General features: G+C 37.7%; 1 protein-coding gene across 3 annotated transcripts; it reads left to right on the top strand.

The window, feature by feature from the left end:
• The first annotated feature begins 1753 nt into the window (after nucleotides 1-1753).
• p2rx7 (purinergic receptor P2X, ligand-gated ion channel, 7) lies at nucleotides 1754-12392 on the top strand. Of its 3 annotated transcripts, XM_063898315.1 has the most exons (13): nucleotides 1754-1947; nucleotides 2937-3084; nucleotides 3628-3699; nucleotides 3827-3899; nucleotides 4607-4703; nucleotides 5236-5316; nucleotides 6330-6465; nucleotides 7726-7862; nucleotides 8365-8455; nucleotides 9901-9966; nucleotides 10418-10522; nucleotides 10669-10776; nucleotides 10954-12392. In XM_063898315.1, exons 1-13 carry the CDS (start codon nucleotides 1832-1834, stop codon nucleotides 11458-11460), a joined length of 1737 nt encoding a protein of 578 aa, XP_063754385.1. In that variant the 5' UTR covers nucleotides 1754-1831; the 3' UTR covers nucleotides 11461-12392. The 3 variants fall into 3 exon arrangements, with proteins under 3 accessions (XP_063754385.1, XP_063754386.1, XP_063754387.1); XM_063898316.1 differs by lacking the exon at nucleotides 1754-1947 and having other exon boundaries at nucleotides 2941-3084; nucleotides 3810-3899; XM_063898317.1 differs by lacking the exon at nucleotides 1754-1947 and having other exon boundaries at nucleotides 3001-3084; nucleotides 3813-3899.
• Nucleotides 12393-20795: the final 8403 nt, after the last annotated feature.

The following is a 20795-nucleotide window of genomic DNA, read 5'->3' as shown; positions in this document are numbered from 1 at the left end:
TGTCCCGTCTGTGCCCTTTATTTAACCTTTTTCTAAACACATGTCTAAAATGAAGCCTTTAGAGTTAATACTCAGTGTGTACCACTTGATCAATACAACAGTAAATGTTTAAAGGGGCCCTATTAAGCTCATTTTCAGGTTCATATCAGTATTTTGTGTCTCTACTGGGTCATGTCTCCATGCTTAAAAAGCTCTTTATTTTTCTCATTCTGACTGTGCTGCAACACCTCTTTTCACCCTCTGTCTGAAACCAGAGCCCAGTCTGCTCTGATTGGTTAACTTGCCGGGTCTGTTGTGAGTGGTCATCTGCTTAGAGATATCCCACCCTTAAGCCTATCACGTTCAATGTGTTGGAGCGCTAGCCAATAGAAACTCGACTGTTGCATAGTGATGTCACTATGTTGCAGAAGTAAACAAAGGACTACAATCAATGTGATTCAGGCGGCGGGGGGGGGGGGGGGGGGGGGGGGGGGGTAAGATATCCAGTGAAATATTTCCCTGCTTGGTGAAGAAGAATTTAGTTGCATAAAATGGAAATACTAAAGTAAAAACTGTTCACATTTGAGAGAACGTTGTCCTTGACATTTGCTCACACACTGTTGCAGACATTGAGTGGCTGTCATTGTTCTCACGGTCAGACTTGCTCACAGAAATCCACTGTTCTGTTCCAGCTGGAAACAAGAAGCTCTTTATCTCAAAGGAAATCTGAAAAAAAGTAAGAATGGAACACCAGATTTTCTTCTGTTTTCTTTCCAAGCCTGAAGTTCTGACATGTTTTTATTTCGGAAAGATAATCAGAAATGTTCATTTATTCTATTCTTGTATTTCTCAGTATGTTCACACTTAGTGAACATTACCCTCTACTGAATGTTTTGAGCCAGAAATCCTTTATTTGTCTCACAGTGGGGACATTTACAGCATTACAGCATCAAAGATACATTGGAGATTAAAGGAAAAACAAAAACAGTCTATATTAGCTTAAACTTATATATTAGATAAAGGAAAGTCCTAAAACAATGAAGTGAATGTACAAAGAATGGAGGTAGACGGTTACGTAAATATAACACATTGTAAATAAATCAATTGTAAAGTTAAGAAAATTGCACAAAGGTTTATATTGGTATGACATTTGTATTCGTCTTGCACAACATTTTTCTTGTTGTTTTTTTGCTCTGTAATGAATATATTTTTACTGATTGTAAACATGCATGAAACAACACCATAAGAACGCATGAACCGAAGAATCACTTTTATTAGTCAATCTATGGGAAATAGCACAAAACAATTACTTTGAAAATGACTTCCATTTATACATTTCTGTCAACCCACTCACTGTTTCAGGTGCATTTAAATATAGTGTTAGATACTTTTATATTCATCAAAACAAATTATTTTTAAGTGTTGTGTGGAAAAATAAATAAATAAATAACTACTGCAGTAACTACAATCATTCCCTTTGAATTTGTAGTGGAGTAAGTATACAGTGGTAAAGAAAGAAATAATAATAATAATAATAATAATAATAATAATAATAATAATAATAATAATAATAATAGTACTTGAGTAAATCTACTTCGTTACTCTCAGGCCTCTACTGTGTGCAACACATTTAAGCAATCATGAGTAAGATTCATTCTGCTCTATTTGGTTGTGTCTACAATGTTTGCTCAGTTTCAGTGGAATGCTGCAGCTGCAGTGATGATATTGGGCAGCTGCAGGAGTCTGGACATGTGACTTCGTGCAAACAGGAAGAAGAGTCAAGCAGTGAGTCGGAGATTCCTCTCTTCCTCCACTACAGAAATCACCCTGAATCCCAAATAAAGGCAGGAGCATGCCGTGCTGCGGAGTTCTGTGTCAGTATGAAACCAACAAACTGGTGCGGATCCAGAGTGTTCGGCTCGGCTCTCTCAAGTGGAGTCTGAACGGAGCTATTCTGCTGTTCATCTGGTGAGTGAACTCGAGAGGTGTCTCCCGTCTGATCGGGTAGCGGCTGCCTACTCTCTGCGTCTCAGGATTCACTTCCACATGCCCAAGTCACCATTATTACCGACTGCGCTATCCTGTATAAACAACTGACAGGGTTTCCCGCAGCACTTAACGCACGCCTGCCGCCTTAACTAAGGTCTTCCAAAATAATAATTATATATATATGAGCGATATTCGCCGTGTTACTCAGTCCTGTTTTCTCTAATTCCAAACCGTGACCAACGCCAGCCGCCCTTCTCTGCAGAACGCATTAAAAAAAGTAATAATAAAAAAAAACGTGTCATGAATTGGAAAAACCAAACATTGCGGGCTTCTTCATGCGACGAAGCAGATACCTCACCCTGATGGGAATGTACATTTTAATTGTTTACTGATTGTTGGTATTCATACACATTTTTAATAATACACCACATCCCTGTGCACTGTTCTCTATTCTTTTGTTTTTATTTAACTGAACTTTAGAATATTACTTCACTGGGGTAGTGTGCAATCATCAAGAGACAGATTAAATAACCTATTCTTCAAATTCAAGCTTCAGAGGCAAAGATAAACTACTAGCTCTGTACCGATCAAATGATAGATTAAAAAATAAATTACTATTTTGAGAGATAAAATTCCCCCAAAATTTTAAGCAAGAAAAATCTCTGTCAACTTGTCTTTTGTGAGAATTTGCTTCTTTACGCTGTTTTCTATAGACACATTTGTGGAGAAACTACCCTTAATGGTAATGACTTGCGTTTATTGTCACATTAAAAATAAAATCCAATAATTCTATTCGGTAGGTTAGCAATGTTATTCAGAATACCCATATTATGGTGTGATAATTTTACTGGCTATTTGGAAAAATTACTCTGTTGAAAGTTAGAACGAACATATTGGGTGTCATGGCATTACACAGGACTGAATTTCATTGTCAACCAACCTATTCTTTTTTGTTTCTTATTTTGCAGCATCATGTTGCTGTGGAACAAGAGTTACCAGCAGTTTGACCTTGTCGTGAGCTCTGTCACAACCAAGGTGAAGGGTGTGGCTCAGACTCAGCTCCCCGGGGTCGGGGATGTCGTCTGGGATGTGGTGGACTATAGCGGGCCCTCCCAGGTAGGAGATCCTCCGTGCTCTGGCTATAAAGTGGTGCAGTGATAATGTATTGTTGTTAGCCTACCTGAAAGTTACAAGGGCTCCCTTGACAAAAAGCAATAGGGTTTTTCCAGTGGATTTCAGAATATGGCAGGAAATAAGATCTGTGGCAAACATTATACTTACATGTTTTTTTTCAGCATTATAGCCACATCCACCGTTAAGCTAACGGCAGTTAATGTTCTGCATGATTACGTTTAGTAGTCTCATTTACTCGCTTGTAAACAGATGCCGTTTTGTTATAACACAAAGAAGCTTAGGGTCATTGCAGACACATTTAATGTCGTAGAACAAAATGCAAACATTTCTTCAGCTTGTGTTAACCACAGACCTTCTTTAGGAGGCTAGCTACAAACACTTAAAAAGAAAAAACATTGACTTGAAACAAGAGCTCCAGAACTGGTAAAATGCTAAGTCATGTCCGGGTTTTAACACTCATTCCTGTACCACTCCTTTAGGTGTTTGGTAGGAAGAGCATTTATGTTTTCTTTTCTGGCTTTTCAGGAAAAAAACTCCTTCTTTGTGGTGACCAATGTCCTTGTGACAAAGAATCAGAAGCAGGGGAAATGCCCAGAGGTGCTCTTTTTTTCCATCCTTATTGATCCGATTATAAGTAGTTAAGGAGACATTAAAGGTGCTCCTATTTGTACAATGATTCAGATGAAAAGTTATTACTTATTTTGCAGCAGTGTTTATATTCCAGGTTCCCCTTAAAGGCAGATTGTGTCGCACTGATAAGGACTGTGAGAAAGGAGGCTGGGATCAGCAGAGCCATGGTACACTCACTGCTCCCTCACTACATTTACATGCACTCAACTTTCTGTAGTAACCTGGGTAATGTATTGGGATTTTGCAGTGGCGGTTCTAGACCATATTTTACTTGGGGGGGCTGTGCTTGGACCGATAATTAGGAGGCATTTAATGCAGGAAAAAATTTGACAAAGACAGTGCTCAAGATTTAAAAATAAATGTTGTTCAGTATAGCGCCATAGCTCTAGAACGTACCAAAACGTCCACACCTCACTTTTGAAACATTACCCGTTAACTTCTTAAAAAATTAAAGAACATTTCATTATTACCATAATGTTAATACAAAAACCAAAACGTTTCCATTCTGAGAGACACACTGCCGTTTCAAAAACGATGCAAATTAAAAAAAAGTCTACAATTTTGCTGTTAAAAGCAACTAACTTGGACTTTCAGTGACTTAAATTCATGGAATATCTCATTTCTCCTCCATCTGCCAACACATTCTTTTCCTAAGCAAGTTAGTTTAATTTGACACCTGTGTCCAGAAGAGGCAGAGGAATTTATCAATAACGTGTTGCAGTGGTATCTTCAGCCAGCAGCTCTCCGCTCCCTGACAAATGAAAGATTTGTGTCACAGTTAACCTGTAAACACCTCATCTTCTGTGACTTTTTTAACCTAGGTTTGATAGAATCAGTTGAGTTGAAATGCAACACTGTTCGTTTTCCTCTACAGGGATTAAGACAGGCTCATGTGGGAAGTTTGACGTGTTAAGGAAAACCTGCGAGGTCTCTGCCTGGTGTCCAGTGGAAACAAAGACGAGTCCTCCGAGGTACACTGCAATAACATTTACTGTATGTTTCTAAAGTGCCTACCAACCCTCTATGGAAAGCTGCCTCGATCAGAAAACATGGGATTCAACCAGCAATTCAAATGACTATGCCACATGCAGGCTCGTTAGAATATTGCCCTCCATAAAATAAAACATTGTTGTTTTGGTTAGGGATGTCGCTGAAATAAATGAATGACTAGAATGGAGGAGTTTCAGGCAGGGGGGGAGTGTGTGGGAGAGAAACTCCGTCTGGATGGAACACAGGGATTCTAGCCTTTGCAGACCATTTACATGCACAAAAACATGTGAATGGTATATTAATGTTCCCTTGAGGGCAGCAGAAACAAACACAATGCTGACATCTTGACATTTAAGTTGATGTTGTTTACAATAGTGCATCACGTTGTCTCTCGTGTAGCTCTATTTTGGTCTCCACTATCTGCTGACGGAAATCTGTTCCTTTAGCTGCTAAATGCTACACTATGTTTATAGGCTAGTCTCTATAACGTTTCTTTTATTTTCCTTGATGCAGACCCGCGATGCTGGCAGCAGCTGAGAACTTCACCGTCCTCATCAAAAATAACATCAGGTTTCCTGCGTTCAACTACATCCGGTGAGGCAGCTGTATGTTTCTGGACTTTGAAACAGTTCACTAACTCTACTGCGCTGTGTGTGCTGCAGTTTAAATCTTGAAAACAAGACGAAAAAACCCCCACTGTCTGCTTACTGCTGATTTATGTATTTCCAACAAGCTTTGGTCTGTTAGAACTTCCTCATGTATGTGAGAGCAACATAACTCTTCCATTTACAAACACAGGAGCAGCCTCAATCAACCAATCAACCAATGAGATAGTAGTAGTAAGTAGTAATCGTTTAGACTGACCAATAACTCCTGAGTCAGAAAAATAACAGAAAGATAAAAAGCAGTATCACTTTATTCAATAATAAATATGAAATAACCTCCATGTTACCTTTACAAGAAAAATACAAGTTAAAAAATGACTACTGTATCTTAAAGTATTAACAAATTGTATATTGAAACAAGAAAAATGGGAGAATATTATTGTACATTTTATATTATCTTAATTATTTCTATTATAGTCATAGGCCACAAATGTTAAATGCTATGAATAAATAAATAGCATAATTACCCCAATATTATTACATCTATACAGAGCCATATCATTTATAATAATTAAATAAGTTTAATTAAGGCTCAGAATAAAATTAAGTTGAGGACCAATATTATAAATAAATCCTTTCACTGGTTTATCACATTCCTAATGGTTTGGCACGCTCATACCGATACTGTCGTTTTATCTTCCCGGACGAGCCTTACAGTCCTTTTCAGCTGGTTTTTAATAATTCTGTCTTATGTCTTCCTTTGTTTTACAATTCTGAGTCTTAACTTTGGGATTTTTATTGATTTTAAAACCTTTTTTACCTTGTTTTGGCCCTTTATTAAGAATGTCACATTATGATTATACGCTGCATGTGTGCAGAAAGGTTTTTAATGTTAGATCTGATTTGAATAATATGTCAACACACTGTTTAAGCATTAACCTTGTTTATTTATTTAATCATTTTTTAATTGATGTGAATTTTAAAATCTATCTTGTGTTGCAGAAGGAACATCCTCCCTAACATGAACGACGCCTACCTGCGGAGCTGCCAGAGAGGAGGCGACTCTTTATGTCCCATCTTCAGACTGGGGGACATGGTTCGAGAGGCCGGGGAGAAGTTCTCTGAAATAGCCGTAGAGGTTAGATCACATGTTAAAAAAATGTTCCAAATACTTTTTTTCAACAATGTTTTATTTTTAGCAACAGTTCCTTTCATTTGTAACATTTCACTGACTAACTTCACAGTTGAAGTCTCCACAGTGAGACTAGACCTGCTCTTCTTCAATTCACTTTCACTGTTTGGGTTTCACTCAAATACTGTTGAAATGAAACATGCAAAAAAAAGGAAGTCTAGCTTCTGCAAAATTTCTTCAGTTTGTTTGGATGCAAGTGGGTAGTTAGCTTTGACACTATAAATACAAGTTTGCACCAAATCCCTTTAGTTTTCTGCTCTTATTTGTTATTATAAACAATCATCTCTTATACGTTTTCTTTAAAGAGGACATCATATTCTAATTTTCAGCTTAATATTTGTATTTTGTACCTCTACTGTGACATGTTTACATGCTTCAATGTTCAAAAAGGTCTTTATTTATTGGCCAGCTCTGTTCTAGTTGGTCAATGGCTATGAAATCTCCCGGAGCGCAAGAGTTACATAGTGATGTCATTATGATAAGGAAGTGAACAACGTATTCCAATGGAGGAGTTTCTGGCAGGGGGGAGAATACGTGGGAGAGAAACTCTCCAACACTGGGATTTTAGCCTTTGCAGACCATTAACATGCACTAAAATCTATATAACACACTACAGGAAAGGGAAAACCCCCAAAAGCATAAATAAGTATCCCCCTTCCAGTATAAATGGAAAAAAGAGATTATACTGCACCTATGGCCCTGATTCTTTAACATTTCAAGACACACATTTTAAAAACTTAGAACTCTAAAAATACTATCATTTCAACTGGAAACTCCATTGGCTCTGTTTAAACTAAGACTTGATACCCAGTGTTCCTCTATCCTTTGTGAATAAAGGAACAATGCAAACTTCACTTTCACCATTCCTTACCTCATAGGAAGGACCCCCCCCCACTAAAGAAACATCTGACCTTATCCAATGTGTGCTGCTGTGACTTCATACTGAAAACAACCACTTCCATATTTTGCCTGATGAGATTAAATTGAGGTTGCAAGAATCAATTCTGTAGCTCCCCAAGAATTACAATTGTATTTTTTAGTCCATCTTCCATTATTTTTTTTATCAGTGCATTCCACCCTCAAATGAAAGAATTTTTCAACAAACAGTAACCATATCACACTGTTAAAGATACTCCACTGTGTTTTCCTCAGATGATCAGTTTAGAGTTTAATAATATAATCCCCACTCCCTCTGTTCCTCCACAGGGGGGCGTTATTGGCATCCTGATCAAATGGGACTGCAACCTGGACTGGCTCATGCACCGCTGCCTGCCCAGATACTCCTTCAGACGGCTGGACGAGAAGGAAAGCAACAGGACTCTGTACCCCGGCCTCAACTTCAGGTGAGCTGGGGTCAAAGGTCAATCAGTCAGTAATATAGGAGCTTTGTTTATTTTAAGACCTCCAAAAGCCAAAGGTTAGAGCTGAGAAGACATGTCCAGGACTGTATATGAAAACAATCAGGGCTTCAGTGGCTCCCCATATGTTTTCCTGTGGGATGAAAAAACATTTAGACCAACAGAAGGGAAAAACAAAAAAGAATATGCTGCAGGTTTTTAGTTTTAATGTGCTGTACAATGACTGGCTGATATTTGCTGTGTACTAAAAGGCCAATAACTCAGTGTGGCACAGTTTCAAGCTATCACAGTGTGAACAGCCTCTGCTAAAGAAAGGTTTACATGGAACAGAATGGATACAGTAAGTGAGACCAGTAAAAAAAGCTGGCACAATTTCATTTCTGATTTCGCGTAAAGGTATACTGCTCAATTTCCGAAGCTTTTCTGTCCCGTTAAGCTGTGTGAGCAGTGTTATTGTAATCTATAATATCGGCTGTCTTCTGATCAGATATGCAAAGTACAACACAGTGAACGGAGTGGAAGAGCGGATGCTGTACAAAGCTTTCGGGATCAGGTTTGACGTCATGGTGTTCGGACAAGTGGGTTTGTTTTTCCTCCTCCATTTTATTCCTTCTTTACTGTTCGGGGTTTCATTTATTTATTTGAAGTTATTTTGTTATGTGTTATTTGAAGTTTATTAAAATAACCTATTTCTAGACTAAAAGTGTATAGTGGCCGTTCAGAACAGGCTGATGACCCGGCCCTGGAAATGCTGCTTGCTTGAGGACTGCTCTTCAGATTTACTTGCACTCACCACTATATCACTTTGGGTCCTTAACAGTACAAAAGCTATCTGAGGACGAGATGAACTGTTTTTGGGATGTACAAATAACAGACACGCAGACAAATATTTCTTCTTTTAAAGTTTACTGCTACAGCACTACCTATCATACAAACAGCACAAGATGTGTTATGGTCACCCTGAAATAATATCTACACATGAACAGCCAGTTCTTGGATTTAAGGCATTTTCACAAACTTTTAAAATCAGTATTACAAACATCGAGATAAAAAGGACTTGTAAAATCCTTTTACTTCGTTATTTCAGTCTAATAAGTGGTGTCTCGCATTAACATTCATTCACATTCTCCAACTTGCATTAGACCCAAAGGTCTGCTTACAGTTAACCCGCTAACACATTAACTATCACTATTGCAATTTAGTTAAAGGTGGTAACAATCCAGCCATTATTCCAGTTAGACTAGCATGTGACGCATTGTTTCACATGACACGATCAACCTTTAACTGATACAACTACAACAAAATACAATACAATACAAACATATTTTATGCGTTTGTTTCAGTTTCATATACAATAAACATTCATGTCAATACTTTTATACAACTTTTCATCAGATGAGTTTAACTGAAATACACAAACACAAACACATCACTGCACGACGCTGCATACTGTCGGCTAAGTCTAATAACTGATGTATTTTTCCTTTTTGTTTCACCTACAGGACCCCTGAGCTGCCCTCTCAACTGTCTAATTGTAACTTTACCTACTACATGTTACAGTTGGCTTTGCACCAGAACATATCAGAAAATGCCAAAAATACAACATTATTTAAAGTGCTTCTGCAATGTTTGACAGTTTCATGTCCATTGTTAGGCCTAATATTACTATGGGTCCCACACCAGCTATAGAAGCATAACATCTAAGATTTATCTGTGATGTCGCAGGGATATTCTAACCAAGTATGTAGGAGTAATGGTTGGAAAAACAGATTTGGACACAAATCAACATGGCGGAAATTCAAGACACAAATTGGTTCTGATTATACAGAAAAAAATCACAGAATCGAGGGAATAAAATATTTGATTTGCAGAGGGGAAATTGTTCATGTTGTTGTCATATCTCATCAATAAAAAAAAAAATCCTATCCTATTTGACATGTCCACAGGAACATAGGAACTCCTGACTTCAGTTTGTAAGATCATTGACGAGAATGTGTAAAAATAAAATCAATGTGTTTTCCAGGCGGGAAAGTTCAGCTTCATCCAGCTCATCATCTACATCGGATCGACGCTGTCGTACTACGCTCTGGTGAGAGACCACACAAGTGTCCATTCATGCATTCATACACAATGGCAGTCAGTGTTGGAGTGTACAAAAGTGAGACTTTAAATGGTGGATGCATCTGGACTAACCGAATGAATTTCACTACAGAAAAGAGCTTAATAAGCTCAGTATGTGAGAGGAACGCCGCAGAAGGCAATTGGTGGGAATGTAGAAATTAAGAGCTGTGGCTGCAGCAGGAACAGAGTCTTATTTAGAACACATTTGTTGGCCAAAAAACAGAGTCAACTGTGGACTTTGGTGCATAATTGTCTCAGATCACAGATGAATTGTACAGTCAGAGTGAAACCACGTTAGGAAATCATGGAGGAAGTGTCTGTGATGAAACTGAAGCATATGTTTTGAAGTCTTGAGTTTGACTTTACCTCTCACTAGTGTCTTGGTCACTTAAACCCCCACTCTATGTCTTTATCTCAAGACGACTTTGATGATTGACTGGCTGATTGGAACCAGATGTTACTCTGCAGATGTCGGACAAAACTATTCCGAGAAGAAAGTGGAATCAGTGCAGGACAAACAGAAGGTGATGAATGGTTTAATACAGCAGATGATGTGCTATCATAATGTTTCTGTAGCTGTAAACCCATTATTAAACGATTCACTTTTCTAATCAGTCTAATCCTCTAGTTATGATCCTTCTGAACAGTTTCTCATGATTGTGTGTTACAGTGCATTCTCTGCGTGTCTTACGTCGATGAAAACAACATCCGACTGGTGAAGAGCTCACAGAAGAGGAGTTTACAAGACATCACACCGATTTCTGTTCAGTCACACAAGGTGAGGCTGCTGCAGAGGTCAGAAAATAATACATAGAAATGTTCTCACTTCTAGTCAAAAATTCAAAAATCATCAAAACGAAACATTATAATTTTACAGCATCAAACCTGTATACGTTATATCCCCCCCCAAAATACTCTTACCATTTAATAATGTGATATATGCTTCTCCTGACAGGAGGACGCAGGACACCTCAGAGCCGTTCTCTGTCTGATTCAGCCGGGTGTCAGCATGGATCAGAACGCTCAGCCTCCCTTTGGCCATAAACCCGAGCCAACAACCAAATCCCGTCGCCCCACCTGGTGTAAGTGTGCCCACTGCATCCCCTCCTCTCTCCCTCAGGAGGAGCTGTGCTGCAGACGGAGCGACGGCGCCTGCATCACCTCGTCTCCTCTGTTCGAGCAGCTTGTGTTGAGTCGCTCCCTGCTGGAGGCCGTCCTCCTGTACCGGGACCCTTTGTCTGCACCGGCTGGTCCAAGCTGCACCGCTGCCCTGCGTCATTGCGCCTACAGTCAGTACATCAGCTGGAGGTTCGGGATCCCACCTACCGACAGCCAACCTGCCATCCCCAGCTGCTGCATGTGCAGAGTCCGGGGCGAGTACCCGAGTCCAGACGGAAAATACAGTGGCTTCAGACCTGTCAGGATTGCGTCCATGCAGGCCTGCGCTAACGGAGAGCTGTAAGAGGAGTGTCCACTTTAAAGAGCAAAGACTCCTCCATTGACTAACCCCACTAACAGTGCTGGTACGTTAAATTTGCCTTACTAAGCAAAAAAAAGAATGCACTAACTTTGAAAGCTTGCGTCTAGTCAGAAGGCGAATGAAAGGATGAGAAAAATCCTGACAGAGTCCATAAATCACTGCATTTACTCTGCAATCTGTCAAGTCATTTAGCATCTTAGTAAATACAAGCAATTTTTCTCAAATTCACTCCCTTCAAGCTGCTTTTTAACATTTATATAAAGCAGAAACATCATTTAAAAAAAAACCTTACATGCTGAGAGAATACCCTTTCCTGCCAGGAATGTGTTTACATCCTTCATATCGCATGGAAGAAAAGGATTTTGTTCCTGAATGGAAAGAAACCGGAACATTTGAAACTCTGAACAGTTTATTCATTGTGTTGGAATGATGAATCTGCTTTACAAACAATGTTTGAACTTTTTTAGCTTGCGTTCAGTCAGGAGATGGATTAAAGGATGAGGAAAATCCTCAAAATAAATCCCTGCATTTACTAATCTGTCAAGTCATAGCCTTTAAGCATCTTCTTGCCTTGAAATAATTGTTAACATCAATAACATGCTGAGATGGTTGTCTCATGACTTAAGTTTTTTACATACTTCACATTGCATGGGGAGAATGGTGTTTTGTTCCTAAATGGAAAAAAACAGAAACTCTGAACAGACTCACTGTTGAAGATTTAATTTGAACCCCTATGTTGGTTGTTACAACACCTTTCAACTTAATGAAGCATTTACATGTGGCATCTTGTTTCTTTCTCTCAAACAGCAATGTTAGTTTGTGGCTTCATGAAGAGTTTGTGCTTGAATTTACCTGGTTGAATAAATGTCTAAAACCCAACAACTGTCACCGTACAGAAATACTGGGGAAATGGATGTACGATTTCTCAAGAAATCATTCCAGCTTCTAGCTTTATTTGGTTTTTGTAGTTTGTCATGAGATATAGATATATATACAACCCACCTTCCAGTCTTTATGCTAAGCTAATCGCTTGCTAGCTGTAGCTTCATATTTACTGAGTCAACCCAAAATGTTTATCAATCATCTGATTCAAATCTCAGCAAGAAAGATGAAAACTTTTGTTATGTATTATTGTTTTTATGTTCAACTTTTCCTTTGGACCTTTTTTCTGTTATTTAGCAGAGTTAAGAACTAAACAGTCAAATAACTCAAGAAATAATTCAGTAACAAATACGATGACTTTAGACTCAACTAACAAAATCAAACGGAGGTGCAGCTCAAATTGGACATTAACACTTCACTTGGAATTTAGCCTTTTGACTTGAAAATACTTGATACCTATTTAGACAAAAGATCAAATAGTTTGTTATTTAAAGATTGTAACAAATTAGTTTCCTGTTCATTTACTGAATCAAGCGTGAAGTTAGCGTACTTGTTAGCGTACTGAAGTTAGCGTACTTGTTAGCGTACTGAAGTTAGCGTACTTGTGATTTAATCCCACCTTTGTTTAGTGGGTTTTTGTTCCCATTTCATTTCAAATTGGAAAGGAATGCAAGTGAAATCTATTGAAGGATGTCTGGTTTTGTATCTTCACTTTTTTTACCGCAGGGGTCAAAGTTTCAGCTTGAGACGCCAAGCAGCTGCTCTGGCTGAGAAAACACAAAAACTATCCAGAATAACTTCATGTTTCTAAAAAAAAGCTTTAACTTTCAATATATCAGGACCTGTTTTTAGTGTGATAGTAATCCCTGCTCTTTATGAAACACCTTTTGGGCTATTAGTTCACACAATATTCTTACAACATAATTAATAAAACATAGGAATTTAATCCGCTTTATAGCTCAGTTGGTATGGGTGCCCATGTACTGGGGCTTGATTGGGAGCATTTCTGTCATCCCCTCTGTCAGTCTCAACAATAAAGCCACTGGTTGCCCAAATAATATTTTAAGAGGAATTTATACATTTGTCTTAAGAACAAAAATGACCAAAATAAATGACCAAATGTTCTTAGCAGCTGACATATTTTACCTTAACAAACACATTTTGCAATCATAAACATAGTACACCACTGGTATCAAACAGGGATTCCGCCATTGTGCCTGAAAAGTGAAGCCAATGTAGAAGATCTGTGAACATGCATTCGCAAAAATGCTCAAATATATAGAAGTCTATGAGAAAATGACACTGCTTCTCACTTTAATTACTACCTTGGTAAACATTTTAAGGACAGGTTTATGGTTTCAATCCCTAGTTTGAAGTCTACTTCAATACAGCATGATGTATTAGAGCCTTGAACATGCATTCACATTAATAGCCTTGAGGGTGGGCAGAAAAAGCTAAAATGTTCAAAGGTCTATGAGAAAATTACCCTTCTTACTTGAATTACAACCTCTGTAAATATTTAACTGACAAGTTTATGGTATTAAAGTATTTTTCAATGCAGCAAAATATTTATTTTGTACATTATGTTCTCATTTAGAGTGACACAGGATAAAGCAGGGTATGCTATAAGGGTGTGGCTATTTGTGATTGAAAGGTCAATACCGAGGGGTTTACACCTTTACACTAAAACCCTTTTGCATTGTATTTTCAGTTCATGAATGTTAATTATAAACTGTTGGTTACATTAACATTTATTTTTTAACAAGATGGCAACAGCCAAAAATGCCAAATTCAAGCTTTCATAAACGTAGACCACAAACCAATGGGTGATGTCATAGTGACTATGACTCTTTCTTGGACGGCCCATGAGAATAACATTATAAATTAGGTCTATACCAATTTGAGTTTATGCTAACAACATAAAAACGTTTCACATAAAAACGTAGTAAAGCCTCTTCAGATCGAGCACAATATTAGTTGGAGTAAAATTAGATGTTTGAACTGCAGGGCTTTCTTCAGGTGGCTTATTTGACATTTACAAGCACTTTTAGCCCTTCTTTTTCCCAGACTCCGGCAACATACTAGAACCATTGTTATGTATAATGTTTCCTCCCATTACTCCTCCCTGACCCCACTGCTGCTTTAGTTCACAACACGACTGACTGTTGGATAATGAGTTAGCATGTGTGACATTTACATGTCATTTTATTTGGAAATACCTATTACTGCAGGGGGGGGATGACTCCCAGTTTATTTAATAAATTCAGAGATGGACAAAATATCTCAGATCTTTAACATAGGTAAGCAAATCTGTTATAAATAGTGTCCTGCATTTAAAATCCTTAAACTTTGATGGGACATTTCAAAGGTATTGGCATTACAAATGAATGAAAATAAATGGATAAATTATTTGTTTGCAGTAAAGGGGCCCGATTATGCTTTTTTAGGTTACCCTTTCCTGTAATGTGTTATAAAGGTTTCCCTTTTAAAATCCCTGTGTTCCCTCTTTGTTTACTTCCTTAACATAATGATATCATTACAGAGGACTCTTGCTTCTACTGGCTTGCGCTCCAACACATTCTACATGATAGGCTAAGGGGCAGGACATCGCTAAGCGGTTGATTTATCACAACAGCTAACCAATCAGACTGGGCTCTGGTTTCAGACAGAGGGTGAAACAAAGGTTCTGCAGAACAGGCAGTATGAGAAATGAAAGACCTTTTTTGGAACATTGAAGCATGGAAACATATAACAGTAGAGACACAAAATACTGATATGAACCTGATAATTAGCATAATAGAGCCCTTTTAATGCTTTTTCCATGAATTCATTATTTAAATTAATGCTTTAAGTACGTTAATGTTGCGTTAGGTATCTTAACATTGATTTTAGGTTTTCTGTTAGTTATCTTAATATGCAACGTAACTGAAAATATTCAAAAATAATCTAACAGAGTAAGATGTACAGAGAGGCATAATATACACAGATAAATACTTAAATAAATGATGACCAGAGACAGTACTTGAGTAAATGTTGTTGGTAACAGCCCATCTCGGCCTACAGTATATCCTACTTGAAGGAATTTAGTTTAGCATGGGCAGGTAATATGAATAATTTATTGCTGTGTATTTCTGTATGCTGACAGTATTTACCTGCATGGAGGCATTTGGAGTGTAAGTGGGGTTGGAGACCACTGATGGATTATCTAACGACAGCGGAGGTGGATGGATGATCTGATGCACATTGGCAGATGGGTTAATGGATGAATAGACGCAGTATAGTATGGAGAGATTAAACGGTTGGATGGAGAGATCAGTCAGTGCACCTACAGTGCTATAAAAATATCTATTGTCTGCTGGACTGAACTTGTTATCCCGATAACACACGTGAGTCTCAGGGGTCAGACTGCAGTGTGTGCGGTTGCTTGGTTTCGGACGGAAGTTACAGACACCAACGTTTCTCAGAGGCAGAACATACTGCCTGTGCTGCAGCATCTTTCACCCTCTGTCTGAAACCACAGCCCGTCTGCTCTGAAGGGTCAACTGCTTGGAGATTTCTTGCCCCTCAGCCCATCATGTACAATGTGAACAAAGGAGTCCAATGGAGGCGTTTCAGTTGTTTCACAACGGTAAAGGGAAAAGCCCAAAAAACACAATATGGGGCCCCTTTAATAATCTTTTCACCTGTTTTTAGCTACTCGAGTTTTTTCCATACCTTCTGCACACGGTTTTCATTCAACAGAAACAGAAATAAAGAATTTAGAAATAAAATTCAAACCTTATCTATTTTTCTTTATCCTCTCACCTGCTTCGCTCCTTGCAGCCTTGATGAACAGATAGTAGTTGCTCATTAACAGTATTCAAATAGGCCATATCATTTTTCCATCATTCCAATACTTGTCTATTCCCCCCTCTCCTCTCTGTCTCCCCTCCTGTTTTACACAACAATAACAATGATTGATGTCATTTTTTTCCCTGCCATTCTTGCATCAAACTGAGCATATTCATGAGCCTCAATGGAAAGACTGCATGTGTTCATTAGAGGTTGTGAAAAGTAGGAAATTGTTAATCCTGCCTGAATTTTAGAAATTGCAAACTAATCAGACGAAGATTTAAATACACATGTAAAGACTTGCATTGTAGACCCACTGTACATAATGTGAATACAGTATGAACACATGCCAACACACGTGATTACTGCGTCAGTGCTAATTGAGAAAAGCAGCCATTCGTGGGGAAACGGCTGAGGTGTTTCTGATGTGCTATCTGTTAGTGCGCTAAGCCGCCAAGCACCGCCAAACAATCCCGCTCCCATTAGCATCGTCTTTAATCACAACACTGAGATGAATTCAAGAGGCAGAGAATTTAATTACAAAGCCAAAATTAGCGCTGGTCTGCCAGCTGTGTGTGTTTCAGCGCTGTAAGTGAGGGCCCTCATTCGTCTGATTGTAATGTGGGAATCTTTCCAAGAGACATTAGCTGAAGTGCCTGTTTGGAAAAATGTGTGTTTAACCTACAGGGAGTCGACTTATCCACAGCCCTCCATTCAAACAATGGAATGCAATTATGATTATTAAGTTATTATGATGGTTGGGTGAACAGCTTACAGCTGCACAGGGCTTCAGTGTATTAATGATTAAATCAAATACTTTCTTTCATATATAAAGTGACTCACAGGCAATCAAACCCAAGAACTCAAACATTTCTTTTAACACATTTTTTTTATCGTAAATATTAAATATTCCTTTTTGTAATTTATAAACTTTTCGAATTTTGAGTATTTTTTCATTTTCTCTCTTATGCTTCTTATTAAGCACTAAGGCAAACATAAATATGCAAATTCAAACCTATTTAATTAACTTAAATTATAACTTTTCCAGTGAGTAAGAGCTGCAGTAATGATTCAATTATTCTATTTTATAAATAAATACATAATTTAGGCTTATTTAAAGCAAACGCCAGTTTCACAATATAAAAACTAAATTGTTGCATACATACTTTGCTACAAAATTAAAAATATATAGATTTGTTATCGGTGTATTAAATATTATTGGTCAGGGTATCTAATGTCAGTTTTTAGGTAAGGGATAATGTGCAGTGAGGCAGTCATTAATGAAAATAACTGGATTCAGGATTTTGCACCAACAAAAAGATGTAAAATTGATTTAGTTTATAAAGAAGAAATTGTTGGATGTTTGAACTGCGGCAACATAAGTTAAAATGATGGAACCACGGATCGAGTTTTCTACAACTGTACAACTCTGTTCACATTTTCTTTTCCATTAACCGGTCTTTAAACACTGTGGAGCCCATACCGTGTTCCTGTCAGTGTTTACTTCCTGTCTGTCTTCTTCTGCTGATTTCTTTAATGTCCAGCGCTCTGTCTTTAAAACTCTTTCTTTCTCTTGAGCTCATTTTCTTTTTCTTTACTGGGGACAGTTAAGCCATCATGAATCCAAAGTTTCGTGCTCTCCTCAAATATTAAAATGAATATTCAAAAAGTATCCCATGATGTTTTCTGATGGACGATTGATTTTCCCAGCTGGCGTTGAATTTACCAGATGGCTTTCTGCAGATATATGACTGCACCTACTCCCCTGATCCTCCTTAGCAATGATCTGTTCTCCTTAGCAGCGGTCAGTTAGCAAAAATTAACAACCTCTGAAACCTCTGTGCAAATTAAACAATCAGAATCAAGTATTCTACTAAGCTGTGTAATAATGTGTTGTAATTTTTCTGTCCAAGGGTTTGGTCGTACTGCCTCCTGAACTTCAACACTTGTTTGGCAGTATATAGATAGTTACAGTGATCTTGATTTCTGGAGGTTGACCCTTGGCAAAGACACAACAGGATAAAAAATCTGCTACTTTTATAATTGTTTAAGATAAATGCAATCTCCAGAAGCAAATAGCTAAAATGCTATAAACAAACTATGTGACTGTCGCATCATTTCCTATAACCATCACTAAGCAAACGGCATACTCCTGGACGACATGAGGATTTCTCATTTAGTAACTTGTTAACTACCCCCATTTCTTCGAGGGTTTCCTTTTGCACAGTAATTGTTGTGATTGAAAAAAACCTGAACATCTCGTAGATTGTGTTACACGCAGACCTTATTTCGGGGAATCTAACCAAGAATGATTAAAAAAAAGTGGACTTTGAAATGAGATAGCCGGGAAGGGCTCAAGTGTTCATGTTTAGGAGTCATTAGTGTACCACTCTATTAATGTCAGCTTCTAAACTACTGTAGGGAAATAAAAGTTTACATTTTCTTCTGATGTTTTTTTAATTAAAATGTCCTGCTTCATTTGACCTCTGAAATGACATAAATCAGCAGTTTTCAAACCTGGGACCTTTTACTTTATTTCGACATTGAGCCAGCATTTCCCTGACGCAGCGTTGACCTCAGATGGAGGTCACTGCACCACAGAGCACAAATATGTGTCTTTTGACGTAAATATTTGATGATGCTGCACATTTGACACAACCAAGTTTACATATTATTTCTGCTTGGTTAGTGGATTTTCCAACTACCAAACCCCTTGTTCAGTGACACAAATATCATTTTGGAACATGAAGCCATTGTGCCAAAAAATATAATACATGTGGATTGTACTTTTAATTCCCTGAGCAGGTTGATGCCCTAAACTAAATACCAGGTGTTGTACAGTTTTGTAAAAATGATCTTAAGGGATGGATCAGTGCAACCTCGGCATTAGGGATGGTATAATTGAGATGTTACGGTTCTGAGAAAGTGCTTAGCGATACCGATACTTAATACTATACACTATAAATGGTTTAAAATAATAAATACATGATGTAAAAAGATTCAACAACATAGGACATAAAGTTGGCCAACTGTCTAAGTTTTTTGGCAGTTACTTAGAATGTTAGTTTTATCTCATTTAAACAATGTGATTTTGTGTGTGTGTGTGTGTGTGTGTGTGTGTGTGTGTGTGTGTGTGTGTGTGTGTGTGTGTGTGTGTGTGTGTGTGTGTGTGTGTCTGCAGTTGATGGCAATGAGAAGGTGAATGTTGGTGTGGAAGGTTATGCTTTCAACAGGATATATTTATTCTAAGGATATTTTTGATTCATACTTTTAGTCAATCAGGGGGACAGAAATACAAAACTCATGATAGTAATGTACATATTGAGACTGTAAATGTGTGTCAGTAACCTATTTGCGATCATGCAGTAGGATAAGCATGTACAATGAATCAACTTGTAGTTCTGGTGTGTCAATGACAAACAAATGCAGTGACTATAATTGTTATGCTTTTTAAAGGAGGATATTGGGTTAGGGTAATTTTCCATTTTAAACAGCAATTAAACAGAATAAAAGCTCTTTTGAAACTCCCATAAACACCCTGGAGATGATTGCCTTACTGCTGTCATGTTCAGATCAGTGTGCAATGACCAAATTTAGTTAAATTGCATAAGTAACAGGATGTTAGAAAGAATCACAGCGATGCACTGGGTCTTTCTTATTCTTTTCAGGTTGATGACGTGATAAAACATGACATTTAATGACTTGACTGGGACATGTCTCCATGCTTTAATGTTCAAAAAGCTCTTTATCTTTCTCATACTGCCTGTGCTGCAGCACCTCTTTTACCCTCTGAAACCAGAGCCCAGTCTGCTCTGATTGGTTAGCTGTTTTGATAAGTCAACCGCTTAGCGATGACCTGCGGCTTAGCCTATCATATATGTACAATGTGTTGGAGCGCTAGCCAATAGAAGCAAGAGTCTTCTGTAATGATATCATCATGTTAAGGAAGTAAACAAAGAGTTAGTCAGTGTTCTCTGATCGGTTAGCTGGCCGGCTCTGTTGTGATTAGTGAAAGGCTTAATAATAATAATAATATATTGCATTTGTATAGTACACTTTAAAACAACGTTTTCTCAAGGTACAAAAAAACCCCAAAATTAAATAAAAGTTACATAAGGATCATAATAAAATACATTAAAAAAATTAAAAAATTCAAATTTAAAAAATCAACTAGTGAGCTGAGTGTCAAAAAGATAAAAGAAACAGGTAAAGAACATAAAAGGTTTAAATATAAAATGAAGCACAGGCAAGGAAATGCGGTGAGGAACAAGTGGGTCTTCAGGCTTTTCTTGAAGACTGAGAGGGATGCAGAGGTCCTTAAATCTTCTGGTAGCTGATTCCACAGACGAGGGCTGAGGGAGGAGAAAGCACGGTCTCCCATGCTGGCCAGTTTTAGACATTTCCTTCCCTTTTTTAGTATCCTTTATTCAATGGATCACAAAAAGAAAACATTTAACTTAACCTAAGACGCCTGATTTGTTTTAATACGTTTTATTTATAACATTTTAATTTTTTTAAACAGAAAGAAGAAAAAACATACAATTTAAATGTATATATATGTATATATATATATATATATATATATATATATATATATATATATA

The sequence above is a fragment of the Eleginops maclovinus genome, chromosome 12 (genome assembly GCF_036324505.1).
Source record: "Eleginops maclovinus isolate JMC-PN-2008 ecotype Puerto Natales chromosome 12, JC_Emac_rtc_rv5, whole genome shotgun sequence".
Taxonomy (NCBI): Eukaryota; Metazoa; Chordata; class Actinopteri; order Perciformes; family Eleginopidae; genus Eleginops; species Eleginops maclovinus.
This window is presented reverse-complemented; position numbering and strand designations above follow the sequence as displayed.

Bases quoted from the DNA above. Each gene is read 5' to 3' on its own strand.
- p2rx7 (XM_063898315.1), top strand. From the start codon at position 1,832: ATGCCGTGCTGCGGAGTTCTGTGTCAGTATGAAACCAACAAACTGGTG. The intron at 6,466-7,725 runs GTTAGATCACAT...GTTCCTCCACAG, and splicing joins TCTCTGAAATAGCCGTAGAG to GGGGGCGTTATTGGCATCCT. The intron at 10,777-10,953 runs GTGAGGCTGCTG...TTCTCCTGACAG, and splicing joins TTTCTGTTCAGTCACACAAG to GAGGACGCAGGACACCTCAG.